General features: G+C 39.0%; 1 protein-coding gene across 4 annotated transcripts in view; it reads left to right on the top strand.

Annotated features, from left to right (window-relative positions):
• CNOT2 (CCR4-NOT transcription complex subunit 2) overlaps positions 1-24,644 on the top strand; it is a 121,453-nt gene that overhangs the window by 31,871 nt on the left and 64,938 nt on the right. For 2 of the 4 annotated variants that reach the window (XM_062203226.1, XM_062203229.1), the window contains one exon: positions 15,052-15,124. In XM_062203226.1, the coding sequence (XP_062059210.1) occupies positions 15,052-15,124 (73 nt within the window). Of the gene's footprint in view, positions 1-14,981; positions 15,125-24,644 lie in introns of those variants that run through there. The other 2 variants (XM_062203227.1, XM_062203228.1) reach the window with 1 other exon arrangement.

The following is a 24,644-nucleotide window of genomic DNA, read 5'->3' as shown; positions in this document are numbered from 1 at the left end:
CAGTGCTTTGTCTTTACTCTTAATAGTCTTGCTTCATGTTTCATCATACTCACTAGATTTGGCTAAATCCACTTCTGCTTACACGGTTTGTGTATCACTGCAGCTGCACATGACTGGAGAACACCAGCCTCAAGTGGCTGTCCTTAGTGCCACTTCATAATTCCACTTACTGTATTCTCTCTTCTTCATCCCATTTTCTTGGAGGACTATTCCACTTTTTCCTTCCTCTTCGAAACTTTACTATCTTCCATGTTGGCACAGCTGATGACATTATTTCTTATTTTAATAAAAGAACAGAAGCAACTGGATGAGAACTTCCTGAAGATCTGATACTAGATCCATGTACTTACCTGAATCTTTTATTTGTATTGATACAGCCTTGTGCCTAGTTAAAGTCCAATTTCTCTTATGGATTCCATCCATATATGCTCAGAAGTCATCACTCCTTTTTCCCTATCATGTATCATCAGCCTTTCCCTCTGTTACAGGTTTTCCTGTTTTATAAAAGGCATCTTCAGTTCCATGTTTTCTCTCAGCTATGCCCCATTTCTCTTGCTTTGATCGCAAAACTTGAAAAAGATTTCTATATTTTGTCTCCATTTCCTCTTTGTACTCTTTTGCGAACCCAAGCTACTTAGTGCTTTAACTTCCACCATTCAACTAAAACTATTCTAGTGAGGATTACCAGATGCCCTCCATGCTATTAGCTCAAAGATTAATTTTCATTTATTATTTTTAAAAACTTATTTATTTGAAAGTGAAGGAGAAATAGAGACAGAGATCTTCCATCTGCTAGTCCACTCCCCAAAAGCTCACAATCGTTGGGGCAGGACCAGGCAGAAACCAGGGGCTGAAATTCATCCTGGGCCTTCCGTGTAGATGGAAGGGACCAAAAAACTTGAGCCCTCACCTGTTGCCTCCCAGAGTGTATGCACATTAACAGGAAACTGCATCTGGAAGCATAGCCCAGACGTTAACATAGGCATCCTAACTGATACGGACCCAGAGTCTTAAACTGCTATACCAAATGCCCACTCAAATATTTCTTAATCAGTGATATTTGAAACAATTACTATTCCTTGAACCACTTATCCCAGTTAACTTTTAGATCTGCCACACTTTGAGTTTTTATGTTTTTTGTTAGCCATTGCTTTTCTTGACCATGCAGATGCTATTTTCTTTATTTATAAAGTAAGGAAATTGGATTTAAGTAACTTGGGTAAACATGTATATTTCAAGCAGCAGGACTAGAAAGACTCCCTTATTGTCTTTTTAAACTGCAGTTTCTTTTTCTTTTTTTTTTTTAAAGATTTATTTATTTACTTAACTACACAGAGAGGAGAGGCAGAGGGGGAGAGAGAGAGAGAGAGAGGGAGGGAGGGAGGGAGGGAGGGGTCTTCCATCCGATGGCTCATTCCCCAATTGGCCACAACGGTTGGAGCTGCGCCGATCTGAAGCCAGGATCAAGGAGCTTCCTCCAGATCTCCCATGCGGGTCAGAGGCCCAAGGACTTGGGCCACCCTCTACTGCTTTCCCAGGCCATAGCAGAGATCTGAATTGGAAGTGGAGCAGCTGGGACGCGAACTGATGCCCATATGGGATGCTGGTGCTTCAGGCCAGGGTGTTAACCCGCTGCACCACAGCGTCAGCCCCTAGACTGCAATTTCATTTAACATTAAAAAAGATAAGGAACATTTGATTTTCAAGAAATTTTCAGAAATTATTGAACTTTGTCATTTAAGTACAGTAGGACTCCCTTTATTGTATTTCATTTTACTTTTAGGCTGGTAGTAGAAAACTTCTGTCTTGGGCCGGCGCTGCGGCTCACTAGGCTAATCCTCTGCCTGCGGCGCTGGTACCCCAGGTTCTAGTCCCGGAAGGGGCGCCGGATTCTGTCCTGGTTGCCCCTCTTCCAGTCCAGTTCTCTGCTGTGGCCCGCGAGTGCAGTGGAGGATGGCCCAGGTCCATGGGCCCTGCACCAGCATGGGAGACCAAGAGGAAGCACCTGGCTCTTGGCTTTGGATCGGTGCAGCGCGCCTGCCATAGCGGCCATTTGGGTGGTGAACCAACAGGAGGAAGACCTTTCTCTCTGTCTCTTTCTCTCTCTCACTGTCTAACTCTGCCTGTCAAGAAACAACAACAACAACAACAAACTTCTGTCTTGAGATTTTATGCTTTTTAGATAGATCTGCTGATTTTCTGCTTACAGTAAGTTTTATGTATCAGCTGCCTAGACTCTTCCTTGGAATATGTGTGAGGGAACCACATAGACATTTTGGAAGTAATGTATCAGGAAAGCTGTAACTACAAAAAATAGACACACACAAAATTCGGTTACAAACATTAAATTATGACAGAGTAAATTGATTTCAAGAGAATGTTTTTCTTTTTTTTTTTAATTTTTATTTTTTTTAGATTTTTTTTTTTTTTTTTTTGACAGGCAGAGTGGATAGTGAGAGAGAGAGACAGAGAGAAAGGTCTTCCTTTTTGCCGTTGGTTCACCCTTCAATGGCCGCTGCGGCCGGCGCATCACGCTGATCCGAAGCCAGGAGCCAGGTGCTTCTCCTGGTCTCCCATGCGGGTGCAGGGCCCAAGCATTTGGGCCATCCTCCACTGCCTTCCCAGGCCATAGCAGAGAGCTGGCCTGGATGAGGGGCAACCGGGATAGAATCCGGCTCCCCAACCGGGACTAGAACCCGGTGTGCCGGCGCCGCAAGGCGGAGGATTAGCCTGTTAAGCCACGGCGCCGGCCTTTTTTAATTTTTGACAGGCAGAGTGGACAGTGAGAGAGAGACAGAGAGAAAGGTCTTCCTTTTGCCTTTGGTTCACCCTCCAATGGCCGCTGCGGTAGGCGCGCTGCGGCCGGCACACCGCGCCGATCTGATGGCAGGAGCCAGGTGCTTCTCCTGGTCTCCCATGGGGTGCAGGGCCCAAGCACTTGGGCCATCCTCCACTGCACTCCCTGGCCACAGCAGAGAGCTGGCCTGGAAGAGGGGCAACCGGGACAGGATCGGTGCCCCGACCGGGACTAGAACCCGGTGTGCTGGCGCTGCAAGGCGGAGGATTAGCCTAGTGAGCCGTGGCGCCGGCCTAGAATGTTTTTCTTTGTAAATATAGGCAATCTTTTATTTTATATGTTGGTTATAGACATGTGAAACCTGTTTTAAATTTAAATAAAAATCTATTTTTAGTTATGGCAGTAATAGATCAAGTATAGTATAAAATTGAAATTCTTGATTTTGTTTTTATTTTGTTTGCCTATCACAAATCATCAGCTTAGCATTTGAAAGCATATATCCATATGATTGAGCTAAAAATTCATAAGGGAAAGGAAACGTTTTTGTGATTGTCTACTTATTAACAAGAAAAGATTTCTTTCTTTTTCTTTTTCTTTTTCACAGGCAGAGTTAGAGAGAGAGACAGAGAGAAAGGTCTTCCTTCCTTTGGTTCACTCCCCAAGTGGCTGCTACAGCCGGTGCACTGCGCCAGTCTGAAGCCAGGAGCCAGGTGCTTCCTCCTGGTCTCCCATGCGGGTGCAGGGACAAGGACCTGGGCCATCCTCCACTGTACTCCCGGGCCACAGCAGAGAGCTGGACTGGAAGAGGGGCAACCGGGACAGAATCCGGCGCCCCAACCGGGACTAGAACCCAGGGTACCAGCGCCGCAGGCGGAGGATTAGCCAAGTGAGCTGTGGCACAAGCCCAAGATTTTTTGACATAGTTCTAGAATTTGAGAAATCGTTAGATGTCAGAAATAATGGCTAAGTGCATTTACTTTAGCTTTTATTAAGCTTCGGGGACATAAGTCACATCATGTAATTGGTCCTAGTTTATTAATAGCCAATATGGAATATAATGTCCTCTGTATTAAAAGTAAAAATAAAGCCTTGTCCAATGGGTTTAACTGTCTTAACCAAATTCACATTTTTTTTAAAAGAAGATTTATTTTTATTTATTTGAAAGACAGAATTACAGAGAGAGGTAGACACAGAGAAGTTGTCCATGTACTGGTTCACTCCCCAAATGGCTGCAATGGCCAGAGCTGAGCCAATCTGAAGCCAGGAGCCAGCAGCTTCTTTTGGGTCTCCCATGTGGGTGCAAGGGCCAAAGGACTTGGGACATCCTCTGCTGCTTTCCCAGGCACATTAGCTAGCAGGGAGCTGGATTGGAAGTAGAGCAGCTGGAACTCGAACTGGCGCCCATATGGGATGCCAGCCCTGCAGGCTGGGGCTTTAACCCACTGTGCCACAGCGTCAGCTCCCCGAACTCACATTTTTTAAAAAAAAGATTTATTTATTTGAAAGACAGAGCTATAGTGAGAGGTAGAAACAGAAAGAGAGAGAGAGAGAATGTGAGAGTGAGTGAGTGTTCTTCCATCCACCTCTTCATTCCCTATATGGCTGCAATGGCCAAAGCTGAGCCAGTTCGAAACCAAGAGGCAGGAGCTTCTTCCAGATCTCTCACGTGGGTGCAGGGGTTCAAGGTCTTGGGCCATCCTTTGCTGCTTTCCCAGGTGCAATAGCAGGGAGCTGGATTGGAAGTAGAACAACTGGAACTGGGACCTGCACTCACATGGGAGGATGGCCCTGCAGGCTGGGGCTTTAACCCACAGAGCCACAGCGCCAGTCCCCCAGATTCACGTTTTAACTTGAGTTTTCTTTTTCTTTTCTTTTTTCTTTTCTTTTTTTTTTTTTTTAAGATTTATTCATTTATTTGAAAGAGTTACACAAAGAGAGGAGAGAGAGAGAGGTCTTCATCCGATGGTACTCCCCAGTTGGTCACAACAGCTGGAGCTGTGCTGATCTGAAGCCAGGAGACAGGAGCTTCCTCTGGGTCTCCCACATGGGTGCAGGAGCCTAAGGACTTGGGCCATCTTCTACTGTTTTCCCAGGTCATAGCAGAGAGCTGGATCGGAAGTGGAGCAGCCAGGTCTCGAACCAGTGCCCATATGGGATGCTGGCACTTCAGGCCAGGGTGTTAACAGTGCTGGCCCCTAACTTAAGAGTTCTAACATCCAAGGTATCTGGGCATTATTTTTTATTTATTTATTTATTTATTTTTGACAGGCAGAGTGGATAGTGAGAGAGAGAGAGACAGAGAGAAAGGTCTTCCTTTTTGCCGTTGGTTCACCCTCCAATGGCCACTGTGGCTGGCGCATCTCGCTGATCCGAAGCCAGGAGCCAGGTGCTTCTCCTGGTCTCCCATGCGGGTGCAGGGCCCAAGCACTTGGGCCATCCTCCACTGCCTTCCCGGGGCCATAGCAGAGAGCTGGCCTGGAAGAGGGGCAACTGGGATAGAATCCGGCGCCCCAACCGGGACTAGAATCTGGTGTGCCGGCGCCGCAAGGCAGAGGATTAGCCTGTTAAGCCATGGCGCCGGCCCTGGGCGTTATTTTAAATAAGTACTTTTGATAAGTAAAGTGGGAGAACACAGAAAATACTGGAAAAATTAACTGTAATTGCCTACTTTTCTGATTTGATTACCTTAACACAGAACATTCAACATATAAGATTTTAGAGGTGAATGTATTTTAAAAGTTCATCTAAATTAACAATATTTTTTACAATTTAAGAAACTATGGGGGCTGGAGCTCTGGCATAGCGGGTAAAGCCATTGCTTGCAGTGCTGGCATCCATATGGGTGTTGGTTCAAGTCTCGAGTCTCAGCTGCTCCACTTCTGATTCTGCTCTCTGATGTGGCCTAGGAAAGCAGTAGAAGATGGCCCAAGTCATTGGACTCCTGCACCTGCGTGGGAGACCCGGAGGAAGCTCCTGGCTCCAGTGCACCTCCGGCCATGGTGGCCATCTAGGGAGTGAACTGGTGGATGGAAGACTTCCTCCCCCCCCCTCTCACTCTGTTTCTCCTCTCTCTGTTTAACTCTGACTTTCAAATAAATAAATAAATAAATCTTTAAAAAAGAAAGAAACTATGGCTAGAGAAAGAGATTTTTTAAATTTGTATCGTATTGCCTTTTGAAGAATGTCACATTAATAGAATCACTAAATATATAGTCTTTCTAGTCTGAATTCTTTCCTATGGCAAAAAATGCATTAATGATTCATGTTGCATGAATTAACAGCTCATTATTTTTTATTTTTGGATAGTTTTTTGTCATATAGATGTTCTCTTTATCCAGCCAACGGTATCAAAGGACATCTTCATTGGCGTGAACATTTATGAGTTTGTTTTGGTGTGAACCTGAGTTTTCAGTTCATTTTGGTAACCTAGGAGCACAGTTGTTGAGTTGTATGGTACATCTATGTTTAACTTTATAAAATACTGGCAAGTTATCTTCTGAAGTGAAGACATTTTTGTTTTTGAAAGCTATTTTTGAAAGCTGGCACTGTGGCATAGTGGGTAAAGCCACTTCCTGGTGTTCCGGCATCCCATATGGGTGCCGGTTTGAGTCCCGGCTGCTCCACTTCTGATCCAGCTCTCTGCTATGGCCTGGGAAAGCAGTAGAAGATGGCCCAAATCTTGGGCCCCTGCACCTGCGTGGGAGACCCGGAGGAAGCTCCTGGCTCCTGGCTTCTGTTGGGTCCAACTCTGGCTGTGGCGACTATCTGGGGAGTGAACCATCAGATGGAAAACCTCTCTCTTTGCCTCTGCTTCTGCCTCTGCCTTGCAAATAAATAAAATAATTTTTTTTTTTTTAAAAAAGCTGTTTTAACTGGGCTTAGAATTTTCTCTTAATAGTGTTTTGTTGATTCTTTTTTTTTATCCTTTTCCTTTCTGTATTTCAAAAATGTTGATCCAGGGCTGGCATTATGGCACAGCAGTTAAGCTACCTCTTGGAATGTTAGAATCCTAGCAGAAGATGGCCTAAGTACTTGAGACCCTGCAGCTCACGTGGGTGACATGGATGGAGTTCCAGCAGATCTGGCTTTTGGGGCCCTTTGGGTAGTGAACCAGTAGATGGGTGATCTTTCTGTTTCTCCCTCTTCTGTTGCTCTCCGTTTCAAATACATACATAAATCTTTAAGAAGATGTTGAGGGGCTTGTGTTGCGGAACAGTGGGTTAAGCCACTGCCTGCGATGCCAGCTTCCCATATGAATAGCATTCTACTTCAAGTCCTAAGTGCTTGGGCCCCTGACATCCACATGGGAAACTAGGATGGAGTTCCAGGTTCCTGGCTTCAGCCTGCCTGGCCCAACCCTGGCTTTTTTAGCCGCCTAGGGAGTCAACCAGCGGATGGAAGATCTCTTTCTCTTTCTCTCTCACTTTCTCTGTAACTCTGCCTTTCAACTAAATAAAATAATCTTTTTAAAAAAATGTTGATTCTCCCTGATTGACGTTTTTGTCACTCCTATCCTTCTATATGTACACCCCCCCCCCCCCCCAGGCTGCATTAAGATTATTCTGTTTCACGGTTTTTCAGCAGTTTTACTCTGAATTGTTAGGATGGTTTTCTTTTGCTTTTTGGAGCAAAAAGTTGCTAACTTGGTTACTAATTATTAGCAAATTGAGAAAGAATTGGTCATTTTTATCCTTGTGCTTTCTGGAACACTAGTTATATTAATATTAGTTCCTTTTTATGGTCTCACAGTTTTCTCTCCTGCTTGATCTTGTCCTATTGTTCACTGTCCCACATTTCTTTTTCCTAAATCCTTTTTTACTGTGTATAATTTTGGATGTTTTCTCTGGTGTCTTCAAGTTCGTTAAACTTTTCTTCAGTATCTAATCAGCTATTAACCCTAGCCAATGCATTTTTTCTTTACAGATAGTGAATTTTTATCTCTAGAAGATCAGTTTGAGCCTTAAAAATAACTTTTGGGGATCTGCATAGTGGTGCAGAGGTTAAGCTGCCGCCTGTGATGCACCAGCGCTGTATTGCAGCCCTGGTTTGAGTCCCATCTCTCTGCTAATGTACCTGGGAGGATAGTGGAAGATGGCCCAAGTGCTGAGAGACCAGTATGGAATTCTGTCTCTGTCTCTGTAACTGCCTTTCAAGTAAATTAAATACATCTTTAAAATATAAATTTTTAATACTATAGAGAGGTCTTATATGCCCATCACCTAGCTTTCCACGGCGTTTCATCTTATGTAATTATATTACGATTTTGAAACCATAAATTGGTGCAGTATAACATTTTTTTTATTAAACTTTTATTTAATGAATATAAATTTCCAAAGTATAGCTTATGGGTTACAATGGCTTCCCCCCTCCCATAACTTCCCTCCCGCCCGCAACCCTCCCCTTTCCCGCTCCCTTTCCCCTTCCATTCATGTAAAGATTCATTTTCAATCCTCTTTGTATACAGAAGATCAGTTTAGTATATATTAGGTAAAGATTTCAACATTTTGCCCATATAGCAACATAAAGTGAAAAAACTACCATTGGATTACTAATTATAGCATTAAATAGCAATGTACAGCACATTAAAGACAGAGATCCTACATAATTTTTTTTCAAATTAATTAATTTTCTATGCCATTTCCATTTTAACACCAGGTTGTTTTTTTTTTTTTTCATTTCCAATTCTCTTTATATACAGAAGATCACTTCAGTATATAATTAGTAAAGACCTCATCAGTTTGTGCCCACACAGAAACGCAAAGTATAAAAATACTGTTTCAGTACTAGTTATAGCATCACTTGGCTTTAGACGACACATTAGGGACAGATCCCACATGGGGTGTAAGTACACAGTGACTCCTGTTGCTGATTTAACAATTTGACACTCCTGTTCATGGCGTCAGTAATCTCCCTAGGCTCTAGTCATGAGTTGCCAGGGCTATGGAAGCCTTTAGAGTTCGCTGACTTTGATCTTATTCCGACAGGGTCATAGTCAAAGTGGAAGTTCTCTCCTCCCTTCGGAGAAGGGTACCTCCTTCTTTGATGGCCCCGTTCTTTCCACTGGGATCTCACTCACAGAGATCATTCATTTAGGTCTTTTTTTTTTTTTTTCCATGATATCTTGGCTTTCCATGCCTGCTATACTCTCATGGGCTCTTCCGCCAGATCCGAATGCCTTGAGGGCTGATTCTGAGGCCAGAGTGTTGTTTAGGACATCTGCCATTCTATGAGTCTGCTGTGTATCCCGCTTCCCATGTTGGATCTTTCTCTCCCTTTTTGATTCTATTAGTTGGTATTAGCAGATACTTGTCTTGTTTGTGTGATCTCTTTGACTCTTAGACCTATCAGAGCTATCAATTGTGAGCTGAAATTGATCACTTGGACTAGTGCGATGGCATTGGTACATGCCATCTTGATGGGATTGTGTTGGAATCCCCTGGCACATTTTTAACTCCACCATTTGCGGCCAGTCCGATTGAGCATGTTCCAAATTGTTCATCTCCTCCCTCTCTTTTTCCACTCTTAGATTTAACAGGGATCACTTTTCAGTTAAAATTTAAACACCTAAGAATAATTGTGTGTTAATTACTGAGTTCAACCAATAGTACTAGAACAACAACAACAACAACAAATACTAAAAAGGATAAAGTATTACATTGTACCTCTAAAGTCAGGACAGGAGCTGATCAGTTCATTGTTGCTTATAGTGTCCATTTCACTTAACAGGTTTCCCCTTTGGCGCTCAGTTGTCACTGATCAGGGAAAACAAATGATATTTTTCTCTTTGGGACTGGCTTAATTCACTCAGCATGATGTTTTCCAGATTGCTCCATCTTGTTGCAAATGACTGGGTTTCGTTGTTTCTTACTGCTGTATAGTATTCTATGGAGTACATATCCCATAATTTCTTTATCCAGTCTACTGTTGATGGGCATTTGGGTTGGTTCCAGGTCTTAGCTATTGTGAATTGAGCTGCAATAAACATTAATGTGCAGATGGCTTTTTTATTTGCCAAATTAATTTCCTTTGGGTAAATTCCAAGGAGTGGGATGGCTGGGTTGTATGGTAGGGTTATGTTCAGGTTTCTGAGGAATCTCCAGACAGACTTCCATAGTGGCTTAACCAGTTTGCATTCCCACCAACAGTGGATTAGTGTCCCTTTTTCCCCACATCCTCTCCAGCATCTGTTTTTGGTAGATTTCTGAATGTGAGCCATTCTAACCGGGGTGAGATGGAACCTCATTGTGGTTTTGATTTGCATTTCTCTGATTGCTAGTGATCTTGAACATTTTTTCATGTGTCTGTTGGCCATTTGGATTTCCTCTTTCGAAAAATGTCTATTGAGGTCCTTGGCCCATCTCTTAAGTGGGTTGTTTGTTTTGTTGTTGTGGATTTTCTTGATTTCTTTGTAGATTCTGGTTATCAATCATTTATCTGTAATATAGTTTGTGAATATTTTTTCCCATTCTGTTGGTTGCCTCTTCACTTTCCTGACTGTTTCTTTTGAAGTACAGAAACTTCTCAATTTGATAGTGCAGTATAACATTAACCTACCACTTTAAGTCAAATTTCACAAGGTTTTGCAGACATTAACTTTTTTATATGTCTTTATCATTCTGTAGTGAATTCTTCTGTCAACATTTAGAAAATCTTTAGGGCTGCCGATTTTGCTCCTTTTCATAAGTTGCATTGTCACCATGTTCATTATCTTCTTGAATGTATGAAATTTACAGTACCATTTTTTTAATATTTTTGTCTGCCGATGCTATCACTGGTATTTCTGCGTCTATTTCCATTCATATTTTACCTTGTTACAGATTTTACAAGCATTTCTTACATCCTTGCATGGATGATAATTTTTGATTGGATGATAGAAATTTAATTTTATGTGTTTTATGCTAGAACTTGATATTATTTCATATATTGTTGGTGTTATTGTTATATATTGTTTTTGGTACAGCTCTGTTACTTAGAATCAGTTTCATTATTTTGGTTTTAAGCCTTATTAGTGCCTTTCCAGAACATTTTTTGGTATAAAGCTTACTTGATTTTGTAGCCAATACCTTTGTTATCTTCTTCATACATATTAAGAGACCCTTCTGTTCTGGTTAACGGGAACTTGAGCTCTTCATGTTGTTCTGACCAGTCTCCCTCAGAGGCTTTTTTTCCTGACTGAGTATACAGCTTTTTCACATACATGCTCAGATCACGATTGCTTAAAGATGGAGGGTCTCGCTCCAGATCTTTGGAGTGCTTTATCTACTCAGTTTCCTTCTGTCTGTTTTCTATGAAAATTCTAGCTGCTTTGATATATTTTAATTAGGAACTCTTTTAGAACATTGGTTTAGTTTGAGAGACCAAAAGGGCGGTGACTGGGTTCTACTTTCCCATCCCTGTCAGTCTTGGAACTCCACAGGCAGTTATATAGGGATACTGAAAGGGCTCATCTCATTTGTTCTTTCTTCTTGATGATCTCTATCCTGAGGTGACTATTATTTAATGTCTGAAAGCTATTATTTCGTGTTTTTTGTTTAGTTGTTTGGTTATTTAAAATAGATAATAAAGTCTGTGTTTTTCAATCATAGAAGACATCCCTGCCTTACAGAAAAGTTCATTGTAGTTTTGCAAATACATTGTTGTCTTTTCTGACTTTCTGAATATTTTTAAGACTTTGTGAAGAAACTGTATTAATCAATACATTTAGGCAGCTAGGGTGCATGCATGTTGCTTTTCACATACTCTATCTCGTAGAATATCCAAATCTTGTTTCATTAATTGTGTGTTCTTTCATTCCCAATGTGAAGGTTATCCACACAATTTATCACTGAACATTTTTATTTAATATAGAATAGTGAAGATTGTAGTGACACATGTTAACTTACCATGTTTCAAAGAAAATAAAGTGTCTTTACTCCTTTGTTTACTAAAAGGAGAAAATGACTCTTAGTTCATTGTAGAAGACTTGTTCCTATATTTGTAGAGTATATGTAGTGGCTTTGGATTAAAACTCTAGGGCCTGAAGTAGTTCACATTATCTCAAGGGGAGGAGACGAAACAAGCGTAAACAGGTTTTTCTCTTGTACTAAAATCCATCATTCTTCAATGTGAAGATTTTTTTAATCTGGTAAATTTAAATTTAAATATTTTTATTTTTAAGGTATTTAGCACATAAAAATTCAGTCCTACTTTTTTTTAATAGGTAGTGTTAAAGATGTATACCACATTAAGGTATTAGTTTGCCTGATTTAGATTTCTCTTTAATTTTTTTTAGATTTATAAAATAGAAATAAATATATATTTTGATGAAATTGGCATAATTTGAAGGTGGTATGGAAATTTTGGTTTAAACATAATTTAAGAAGGAAAACATTCTCATTCTGTTACTAGTGACTGAAATTTTACACTATTAATTGAACTCAGGTTGTCATGAATACTTTTAATGGTAAAACAAGTACTATTTTAAACATTACTAGTGTTAAAAAACTTACCAAAATAAGGTTAATGTTTAGGATATGCATCTTAAAATAACTTTTTTTTTCCTGTGGCAATTACAAAGTTCTGAATAGTTGCTAATTGTATGTCACTTAATCTTGGACAACCAATTGACTTGGTAATTTTTCCTTCTGAGTGACCTATAATGCTTGCTAGATGGTAAAAGTTACTTTTTAAAAAATATTTATTTTATATATTTGAAAGGTACAATTACAGAGAGAAGGAAAGACGGAGAAAGATTTTCTATTTGCTCCCCCAAATGGCTGCAATAGCCAGGGCTGGGCCAGGCTGAAGCCAGGAGACAGGAGCTTCTTCTGGGTCTCCAATGTGCATGCCGGGGCTTCAGCCCTTGGGCCATCTTCCACTGCTTTCCCAGACACATTAGCAGGGAGCTGGATCAGAAGTGGAGCATCTGGGACTTGAACTGGTGTCCATATGGGATGCGATGTGTCAGACGGTGGTTTTACCTTTCAGGTCACAGTGCCATCACAAAGAATTATACTTACAGTAGTAAATATTCTTATGGGTAAAAACGCTTCTCCTTTGCTATATTTGAGAGAAGGATACTTAATTCCAAAAACAAGTTAATTTTGTATTGTGCTATTATAGTTTTTTTCCCATAGAGTCAGGCATCTTGAATTATTATTATTATTATTATTATTATTGTTATTTTCTTTTTTTTAAATATCCCACACTCGCCCCCAGAGGCTCAATATGAGATGCAGACAGTTTTTTTTTGGACAGGCAGAGTGGACAGTGAGAGAGAGACACAGAGAGAAAGGTCTTCTTTTACCGTTGGTTCACCCTCCAGTGGCCGCTGTGGCCGGCGCGCTGCAGCCAGCGCACCGCGCTGATCCAAAGCCAGGAGCCAGGTGCTTCTCCTGGTCTCCCATGCAGGTGCAGGGCCCAAGCACTTGGGCCATCCTCCACTGCACTCCTAGGCCACAGCAGAGAGCTGCACTGGAAGAGGAGCAACTGGGACAGAATCTGGCACCCCAACTGGGACTAGAACCCGGTGTGCCGGCGCCGCAAGGCGGAGATTAGCCTATTGAGCCGTGGCGCCGGCCAGCATCTTGAATTATTGCAGCTAAGCATGTACAAATTAAGTTTGGTTGGTCAAGATTACGTGAAAATCCAACTCCCATCACCTTGTAATCCAACATAAAGAACAACCAGAAGATAGATTTGTCACATGGATTTTTTTTTTTTTTAAACATTGATTTATTTGAAAGTCAGAGTTACACAGAGAGAGAAGGAGGGGCAAAGAGAGAGAGAGAGAAAAAGAATCTTCATCTGCTGGTTCATTCCCTAGATGGCTGCAACAGCTGGAGCTTTGCCAATCCGAAGCCAGGAGCCAGGAGCTTCTTGCAGGTCTCCCATGTGGATGCAGGGGCCCAAGGACTTGGGCCATCTTCTGCTGCCTTCCCAGGCCATAGCAGAGAGCCGGATTGGAAGTGGAGCAGCTGGGACTTGAACTGGCACCCATATGGGATGCCTGCATTGCAGGTGGCAGCTTTATCTGCTATGCCACAGTGCCAACCCCCCACATGGATTCTTTTTCAAAATTAAATCTTAAATAATGATTTGTTTTCTTTAAATATATTTTTCCCTTATTGGATTTTCTTTTAGAGGTAGTCCATACTTGTATGTATATATGTATGTTTGTTGATTTTTAATAATATCAATTCACTCTACTTATGAATTATAAATAATTTTTTATTCCCTCCTGAAGAATATTCATAGTGTATTAGGTAGTAGTTCTAAATTTGAATATAATTTTTGGTGGTTAACAACATTGTAAGTGCAGTACACAAATATACTACTTCCTGAGAATGTTCAGTAAAACTTAGCTGAGAGCTGTTTGTCTTGAGAATGTACATTTTCAAATTCTTTATAGACACCACCTTTGAATTGTTGAACTTTTGTTTTCAATATATGTTTTTGAGATAGCACTTCTGGTGACTATCTAAAATAAGTCATTTTGAACGTGTTTATCTCTGTCCAGGTTAAATGAATCCTATTTTTTTCCCCTAGTGAAGAAAGTCATTTTTTTTCCCCTAGTGAAGAAAGTCAGTTCTATTGGAGTATTCATGAAGTTGAAGGACTAAAAGGCAAAGGCGTCAATGGAAGTTGACAGTTGTTGCTTTTCTTCATTAAAGTTTAATAGAGTATTGAGTTAGGGTTGCCTCTATTAATCATCTTAAAAAATGTACAATTCATTTCCATTTTGTCACAGAAATCAACTTCACAAATATAAATAGCATGCATTCCTATCTGTTTATGGAAGCCTTGGGAGGGGGGCAGATTTGTGGTTACTATGTCTGAGTTTGAATAATTGTGTAGTTCTGAGACTGGAGAATATTTGAAAGAAAAATAAGTCAGTTGAGGGGTGAACATTTTTATCTACTTCATTTTTATTTACTGTAAGTTTTTTCATGTGTGTGATGTCTGGTGGACAGTTGTAATTAGAGAAAGTAGAAGTGGGAGGGAAGAGTTTTTTCATACATAATCATACCTATTTAAGAGTATGTGTGCCAGTAAAGCCCTCTGTAAGTGGTAAAGTCGAAGATGGGTTAGATCATAAAACAATTACTTTTGCTTTTATTTTCTGTGTGTAATATTGGATATTTTTGCTGCTTTCATATATTTTCATGTTAGTAATTTTAACGGCTTTTGGATAATTCCACTCTAGAGGGAGAACTGGTGGGCGGTCCTTCCTGTGACACGACCCTTGAGTGACAGTTCTATTTGATTGCCTCCAGTACTGTGAGGAAAGGACACGACTCTATGGTGAGGACTGATGGACATACATTATCTGAGAAAAGAAACTACCAGGTAAGACCATTTTTTCCCCTTTTCTCTGTTGGTCATATAGCTATATTGTTTTAATGTGTTATATTTAAATGGAGCCAGCAGACTGGATACACCTCAACTTGAAAAATTTGGATTACTGTTTTAAATATGTATATTTGGTTTGACAGAATAGTTGGGAGCATATTTCCAAATAATGCATGCTCATAGTAAATTATATTTTAATGTCAATATATTTTCTCATATATATGTTAAAACTTAGACTTGTAAACAATTTATGGTTGAGTTCAGAGCCAGTAGTTCATAAAACATTGTGTTGACTGGATTTACTCATATTGTCCTGGAAAACTAAATTATATAAAGTCTTGGACTATATTTTTAGTAATAGAGTATTGCAGAAATGTAGGCGAAATTGGATAGAGCATAGAAGAAATAGAAATGAAACAACTAAGGTGTTTAAAGACGAAGATTCTATTCAGTTTGTCATTCTTTTGCTGTCCTTACAGTGCTAGATTCTTATTTTCTAATATAACAAATTGGTTAATAATATGCATCCCATATGTAATTGAATGAAATGTGACAGTCTTATTTCCTTCTTAGCTTTTCAAAGACCATGAATTTTAAAGACAGTGCTATTAACACAGTGATTATTTTTCAAAAACATAATGTATGAACTTTCCATTTTTTAAAAGGAAACCTTTATATATTTGATAATGATGCATTATCAGGTTACACAGTAATCCTGAAAACAGTAGTTTAAAGCTCAAGTAGGAATATACTTTTTAGGCTTCCTGAACAAATCAGTATCCAGCCTTCCTCTTCCCCTTCTACCCACCTGTTTTATTCTCTCTAGGTTGTGAAAGCAACTGTTTGGCCACACATTTGATTAACTAACCTTTTTTCTGTTGATCATTTATTTTAGATACTTAATTCTTCTTTCCTTTAAATTGGAAAAGTGAATAGCAGAGAAAATTGTTAATTTGTCTTTATGTTGTATGCTAGCAAAGAACCTTTGATGATAAGATCTGGGTTTGTTTGGAAGTACAGTGTTTTTACTTAAAAAGGGTGACATTTAAACTTTCTAGAGTTTGGTCTAACTTGATGTATGAAGTCTTTTTCATCAGATCTTTGTGATTTTAATGAGCCTAGAGAGTAGACTGGGGCTATACTGAATCAGCCCTCCCTGTAACTGTTTTTGTTGTTGTTGTTTTTTTTTTTGGTCCTCATAGACTTGGCCAATAGAGCCTTTGCTAATGATTTATGCTTGTCATAGCTTCTCCTCTTCCACAACCACTTCCAACTACTTTGTTGTTCATACTTACTAGGCTTTTGCATCTTGGGTAGGTTCTGTTAAATTGTTTTAATAGTATTGTGATTTTAGTTTTTGTGGCTTTTTAATGCTCATAATCCAGTCTGTAAAACATGGTATAGAACAACTGTATGGTTAATATGCCTCATAGAGCTGTATTTACACAGAGTTTGAAAATTTATACTATATGTTTTACACATAAAGAAATTTGCTTATTCTTACTCATTCCACTCTAAAAATACTCCTTAGCTCCAGTCATAGTACTTATAATTTATCCAAATATTGAAGCACACCTGGAAAATGCATTCTTGGTTAGGTTTCTGGCTGAAAATATTTCTCCTTTTTTGTTGTTATGAAGCAGTGGTGATGCTTAATATATTTTGAGATATTCTTGGAATAGTTGTTTAAATCTGCATTATGGAATTTATTTATGCATTCTCCTCTGAAAAGTACATGTGTAGAAATAAAATTTCCTGTCTGATATCATGATGAATTTGGTAAGAGCGTATGGGAAATTAGGATTATTAAATCATTAAAATAAACTCTGTTAATACTGGTAGCTCTAAGAGTTTGTATATCCTGTGAAAAAAATGATTTGAATTTTAAAAAATTCTACTTTGGAGGGATTTTTGAAAATAATTAAAGATTTTTTCACTTCATTTGAAATAGAAAAGAGACAGACACAAATATCTTCCCTTCTCAATTTATTCCCCAAATGCCTGCAACAGCAAGGGCTGGGACAGGCCGAAACCAAGAGCCCAGAACTCTGTCTGGGTCTCCCTTGTGAGTGGTGGGGAGCCAAGTACATGAGTTGTCATCTGCTGCTTTCCCATAGTGTGTGTTAGCAGGAAGCTAGATCAGAAGCAGCAGAATCTAGACTCAAACCAAGCACTATGATATGGGATGTGGGTGTCCCAAGAAGCAACATAACCACTGAGCCAAATGCCTGCCCTTTGGAGGCATTTTGTTTAATTTTTTTGGTGGATAAAATAGAATTTCTTTATATCCATATTTATAACTTTTCATTTGTCTTTGAGAGCTTTTACTTTTTTAAAATTTAAGTATTCTGAGAATAGACTAGTATTCCAGAGTTTAACAAGAAGCAAAATCCCTGCAATTCTCCTTCCTTTACAGTTCTGATTACTGCCTTAGGAATTTAGTTTAGAAGGTACATTCTCTGAGCTCTCTGCTCAAAGTGATTTTCAAAAAGGTGCTTGGGTTAAACTATTTTCTTTTTTTTAATAGTGGTATCTACTTTGTTCTATTTTTTACTATAAAACTTAAAGCTCTGGTAGGTTATTGGAGTTTGAATATAATAGTTGAAGTTTATTTGCATAGATAGACTGCTATATTATTTCTGATTCAAACAGTTTATTTAAATAGTTCACTGGTCATTTTCTTCAGAAGGATTGTCAATCTTTTTCCAAAGAAATGTAACTTTTCTATACTAGAATTTTATTCTCTAATTTACACTAACTTACCCTTATCTATGATCATGTATAAATCTAAATCATCTTTTAATTATCAGTTTTTATTCATCAATGGCTTTCCCTTTATTAGTAATAAACTTAGACTCCTAAACTACAGTCTTTCCATAACTGGCCCCACTACATGTTTTTACCTTTCAACCATTTTATCTCCTGTTAACTGTATAGCAGGATTTTCCATTTAGTAATAAAAAACTGCTTTTCATCTCTCTATCCTGCACTCATACTCACACCTTCAAGCCTTTACTTACATTGGTTCTCTTGATCAACTACCACAGCTACCTCACTTTTCATAAATTCAGTATCAGTTTTTCCAAAAGCCATTCTGTGATAGGCTCAGTGCACCTTTTCCTTGCTTTCATGGCCTTTCTGTGTACTCCTGGTTTAGTGTTCATCATAGCACATTGTTATTAATTGTTTATTTGTCCATGTCGTCCTGTGGACCTGTACTATCCATTACTGTAGACACCAGCCACAAAAGTGGTTAACCTCATTTATATTAAATATGCTTAAGATTCTTTTTGTCAGTCATGTTAGCTACATTTCAAATGCTCAGTAGCTTCATGCTACTAATGGCTTGTCATACTGAATAGTGCAAATACGGCATTGCAGAAAATTATATTATACAGTGGTGTTGTATGTAATAAGTTCCTTGAAAGCTAGAGCCATATCTGTTTATTTTGGTACTTCTAGTACTTGGCCTGGTACCTTATAGATGATGTTCAGTGCGTGTTTCAATAAAGTTAAATAAAACAATGAAAGAAAAAGGAAGAATTTAGAAAATGGCTGAATTACATATTACTGATATTCTCGAGAATTTTTTTTTAAAGATTTGTTTATTTACTTGAATGTCAGAGTTACACAGAGAAGGAGAGGCAGAGAGAGAGAGAGGTCTTCCATCTACTGGTTTACTCCCCAGTTGGCTACAACATCTGGAGCTGTGCCGATCCAAAACCAGGAGCCAGGAGCTTCTTCCAAGTCTCCCATGCAGGTGCAGGGGCCCATGGACTTGGACCATCTTCCCAGGGGCCCAAGGACTTGGACCATCTTCCACTCCTTTCCCAGGCCATAACAGAGCTGGAAGGGAAATGGGACAACTGGGTCTCGAACTGGCATCCATATGGGGTGCCGGCACTGCAGGCGGCGGCTTTACCTGCTGAAAATTTTTAGGTACTTCTCTGATTGGTATTGTTCAATATGAGGGCACTGATCATGTCAGATGCTGGTTCAATATAGTGACTGTCAACTGGCTCTAGTGCACTCTAGTCTATATATTACTGAAAGATACCTCATAATTGAAAATGCCATATTATGTGGAATATAATATATCGGGGGACTGTAAGGGGGATTGCATTGCCCTTTACTCTGTTGTAGAATGTACAAAAACATTGAAGAAAATTTGGAAATATAGTATACAATGTGAAAACTTACCTTCACAACTTTACTGTTACTACTTTGGTGTGTCTTTTCAGAAATTTCCTAGTGATTATATAGGTACAGGTATAATTCATCATCTTTTGAAAAATAAATATGCATTCTGCGGTTTGTTTATTTACTTAATGGAGATATTTCCACATGCCATCACTTCCCCTGCCTTCATTTGAATCTTGTGCGTCATTATTTTTTATGTTTTTGTGGCATGTGTATTTTAGCATGCAAATACATCTTTTTAAGTGTGTGTTAACTGTTTGGAAAGTGATTCCCTACATCCCATTATTTTGAATAGGGCAAATAATAATGAATTTCCAGTACACCCAAAATCCAAAACAATTTCCCAGATACCTCTAAAACACTCGACACCTTTCTGACAATTTACCAAGGATTTCTGCATAATTTAAAGCATTTAAAACACAAATTTCTTAATTATTTAACACATACAAATGTATCTATATTTCCATTTACTGTTTTAGAACATTATGTAGTACTGTATACAAATAACAATTTTTCTTTTATATTGCAATAAAAATGGAAATATAAATAAGGAGTGAATTACCTCCTTTTTTTAAATTAAAATTTACACATTACTGGAAAATTCTGTCATTTTGCAGCCTGGATGCATGCTGCAGCATGGCATCTTGAAGTCGTAGTTGTGACATAGTTAGTCTGTAACTTTTTGGTTGATAATACAAAGTACCAAAGTATCTTAGAATTTATGACAATGGGGTATAGTCAAGATACATAGTAAATATAAAGAATACTTCATAAAATGAAGTCAATGGAAGTGTTGAATGAAAAATTGAATGAATACTTAACTGTTCAGACAGTTGAGACTTAACTGTTGGAGACAGCAGACAGTCTGATGCTCAGAGAAGAAAGGTGTAGGTTTTAGTCCTTGTTGCTGCTTGGCATTGGTTGAAGATGAACAAGAATGAGCTGATGAATGAATGAGTTAAAAGGTAAATGACTGAATTCAGCTAACTGGCTCTGTTTTCTCTTTGCACTTGAAACTCTTGAAAATAAATGACTGTGATTTATTGTCTATAGCCAGAGGTAAAGCAGGGGGATAGAAAAAGCTGAAAATGTTTTTTTTAATACTCTTTCCACTTGAATACAATTGCTAAAGTGAGGTTGCTTTTATAATTTATTTTTTAATATAATGCTTGTGTTCATGACCTGATCACATTATCAGCAATGGAAGTCATTTTGACTCCATAACCTAAATTATTTTAAAAATAAAAGGGGCATTTGTGGCTCCTCTTTGCCCTTTTCTCTGACCAAATGAGAATTTCAAAATTATGTGAATCCTGAAGTTCTTCATTAGTTGGTTCATTGCTACTTGATAGAACATTGCTTGAATGCATTTACTTGTCCTGATACATTTTCCTTATTTCCTGAAATCATCAAGTTAAATGATATATGTTCCCCAAAAAGCAAGTTTTCATCAAGGTACTTGGTTAATGGTGCCCTTAGTGTCCTGGTAAGTTTTTCACAGTGCTCCTAGGCCAAAAAAACTCTGCTAAATAAGTAATTAGGTCCAATTCAGTTAGAGTAGTGGTTTAGTTTACATGGGGTCTGAAAGGTTCTGCTGTGTTTTCCAAGAAGAATTAAATTCTCTAGTGGCATCCTTGTGTGTACAGTGGTGCTTTTGGGAATTTAGGCCCTAGGCTTTAGACACGAACTTTTAAGCAATCTCTTTCAGAAAAATATTTTGCATTTAGATGATTTGTCTCAATGAATATAGAATGTATTCAGCATTAAAATGAAAGTTAAAAGCACAGATATTTCTATGAATCAGAAAAAAATATAGAAGCAAGCAAAATTATCTTTTAAAGTATGATGTTAGGTTTTATTTGGATTCTGATGATGACAGGTTAGTTTCTCTTTCTCTGTATGTTTCCACATAAAAATAGAACAGCAGACAGCAAAACCAAAGTCCCTGAGAAGGTTTGTGACAAAATTCAGTGGCAAAGTATCTGCACGGACCCTAAGATATAAGCCAGTAAGACTAACAAAAGACCTGCATTAATCACTTTTTGTGCCAAAAAAGTAGATAGGAGCATTGAAGAATGTAAGATTGGAATCATCCAAAGTTATCAACAGGTAGTTACAGGAAGATACCATTAGCCAGTGGTGAGGCTAAAGTGAGCAGAGCAGCCTAGCTCTGTAAATTGTACTGAGAAAAATGATAATTGATCAGGACATGGACAGCAGACATGGGAGAGAGAAGGTTAGATAAGAACAGAGAAGAACTAATCCAGAAGTCTCAGAAAACAGGCCATCATATTTTTAAGCACTGCATAAAAAAAAATATAAGAGGGAACTTTATGAAGTCAGAGAAGTTAGCTGAACAAAGTCAGATTCTAAAAATTCAGGAGGATGAAATTCACAAGAGGCTTTCTAGGAATATGTTAGGGTATGCATATTAATTTTGAGTCCAGTCAACAATGTTCATATTGGTTTGACATTTGATATTCCCCAGTCTCCTAAAGTTGTGCTTGGACATCTTTCTCCATTAAAATTAAATAAATATTTCCTATGTAGTCTTCTAGAAGATTTTTAAATCTTTCATATTTAAAATTAATCTTTCTGGGCCAGTGCCGTGGCTTAACAGGCTAATCCTCCACCTTGCAGCGCCGGCACACCGGGTTCTAGTCCCGGTCGGGGCACCGATCCTGTCGTGGTTGCCCCTCTTCTAGGCCAGCTCTCTGCTGTGGCCAGGGAGTGCAGTGGAGGATGGCCCAAGTGCTTGGGCCCTGCACCCCATGGGAGACCAGGATAAGCACCTGGCTCCTGCCATTGGAGCAGCGCAGTGCGCCGGCTGCAGCGCGCCTACTGCGGCGGCCATTGGAGGGTGAACCAACGGCAAAAAGGAAGACCTTTCTCTCTGTCTCCCTCTACTGTCCACTCTGCCTGTCAAAAATTTAAAATAAATAAATAAATAAAATTAATCTTTCTAAAGTGATTTTGTATTTGATGTCCAGTTTCCTTACCTCTGTACCTAGATTATCAGTTGTATTAGCATCATGTATTGATTTATTTCACCCTTCTTTAATTAATCATCAGTGCTAATTGTACTGTAAATCAAGTTTCTTTAATGCATGAGTTTATTTCTTGTATTTCTATTACATATGTTTCTCTATGCCTGCACCCATGGTTTTTTTGGTATGTATGTGAATGTGTATGACTGCTTTAGCTTCGTTAAATCATCATGTCTGTTCACCTTGGTCCTCACAATATTTCTTGGCTTTTGCTGTATGACAGATTTAGAATACTCTTGGAAAGGCTCTCTTCTAACATAAAAAGCCTGAGTACAATGTAAGTGGATTTGTGTTGATTTCATTTTTATTTGGGAAAGCAGTGATAGGTATATGATATTCTTCTGCCCCTCAATTAGTATGTTGAGTATTGTTCTTTTCCCTAAAAGCCTTATATTTATATATATTGACAATGGATTTAGGAGCCTAGTGATACTTCTCACTTTACTCTCCCACCTGCTCACACTCCCACCCTCCCTCCTCCTTATTTGAAAAGGTGTCTTTTAGTAGCTTTTCTACCTTGGGAAAAGTTTTCCTTTATGAATATAAACTTGTGATTTTTTTTGAATTCTAGCTTTTACTTTGTTTTTGATGCCAGATTTCCCCACCTTCTCTTCCCAGGCTCAGCTGTACATGTATCAGTAAAAATGTAATCTCAGTTACCTTCCAATGTTTTACTCACTCCTGTATCCCCATATAAGAATAATGTCTGACATTTAGTATACACTCAATAAATATTTGTCAGTTGGATGACTCAGTATTTTTGTGCAGCATTTTGGTTTTTAAATAATTTTCCCTACTAGCAAAACACATTTCCTCAGTCATTTTCTAGGTCTCAAATGAAATTTTGTTTCTTAAAGGAAATATTCCTGCTTAAACTTCTTATATATTCTTAGTGTTCGTTATAATTTGGGGTGGCAGAAGTGACGGTGTTATTTTTGCCTTTAATTATTATCTATGATTAAATAGGTTTGGTGGTTCTTTTTTGTCCAGTCCTTTCTTTTCTCTTTCGATCTCTTCTCTTCCCTTCCTTCTCTCCTTTATTTTCCTGTTATTTTTTCTTTCCTCTTTCATCCTTTCTTCCGTTCACTTTCATTTTCTTTCCTTCATTTTTTTCTCTATGGTATTATTTTTCTTTCCCCACCTCTCCCCAGTATGTTACTAGATTTTGTCTGAAAAAATCATTTCACTTTTGCTGGGTAGGAATTTGAAATTGATAATTTTTCCTTTTAGAATTTTTTTTTTTTTTGACAGGCAGAGAGAGAGAAAGGTCTTCCTTTTTCCGTTGGTTCACCCCCAAAAGTGGCCACTGTGGCCGGTGTGTTGCAGCCGGTGCGCTGCGCTGATCTGAAGCCAGGAGCCAGGTGCTTCCTCCTGGTCTCCCATGCAGGTGCAGGGACAAGGACCTGGGCCATCCTCCACTGCACTCGTGGGCCACAGCAGAGAGCTGGACTGGAAGAGGAGCAACCGGGACAGAACAGGCACCCCAACTGGGACTAGAACCTGGGGTGCTGGTGCTATAGGCGGAGGATTAGCCTAGTGAGCCTCCCTTTAGAATTTTAAAGATGGCAGGCACTCTACTGTCTTCTGATTTATTTCTAATGAAAAATCTGTCATTCTTATTTCTAATACTAGTATTAAATACATTAAATACATTTTTATTTTTAATACAGTAGAGGTACTTAGAAATCATCTGGTGGGGGAGCATTTGGCTCAGTGGATGAGATACCCTTGGGATGTCCACATTTCCTTATTAGAGTACCTGGGTTCCAGCCCAGGCTCTGCTCCTGATTGTGCTCTTGATTCCAGGTTACTGTGCACCCTGGCTGTTCCCTGCCACTCACCTAAGAGACCTGGATTAAATTCTTAGCTTCCACATTTGGCTTGGCCCAGACCCAGCCACTAAAGGCATTTGAGGAGTAAACTAGCAGATAGGAAGTATCTTTCTTTTCCTCTTCTCCTTTCTTTCTCTCCCTCTGTCCCTGTCTGCCTTTCAAATGAATAGAAGTAAAAAGTAGTCCAGATTTTGTATTTAAAAACAAAAACAAAAACAAAACAAAACAAAAAAAAACAAGAAGGCCTTTGATTCGTTTGAGATTCCCTTGGATTTTTTTTTTTTTTTAAATCTTTTTTGTTAAACAGCACCACAGTCTCCTTCAGTTTATGGCCAGGTTTTCCCCTCACCTGCTAAGACATTATTTTTCTTAGTACTTAGCCATATCTTTGTGAATTAGTTTTTCTATATTTTTCCTCTGCTGGCTAATGGGAATGTA

This window comes from Lepus europaeus, chromosome 10, assembly GCF_033115175.1.
Source record: "Lepus europaeus isolate LE1 chromosome 10, mLepTim1.pri, whole genome shotgun sequence".
NCBI classification, from domain to species: domain Eukaryota; kingdom Metazoa; phylum Chordata; class Mammalia; order Lagomorpha; family Leporidae; genus Lepus; species Lepus europaeus.
Note: the sequence above shows the minus strand (reverse complement) of the source record. Positions and strands in the feature narration are given on the sequence as shown.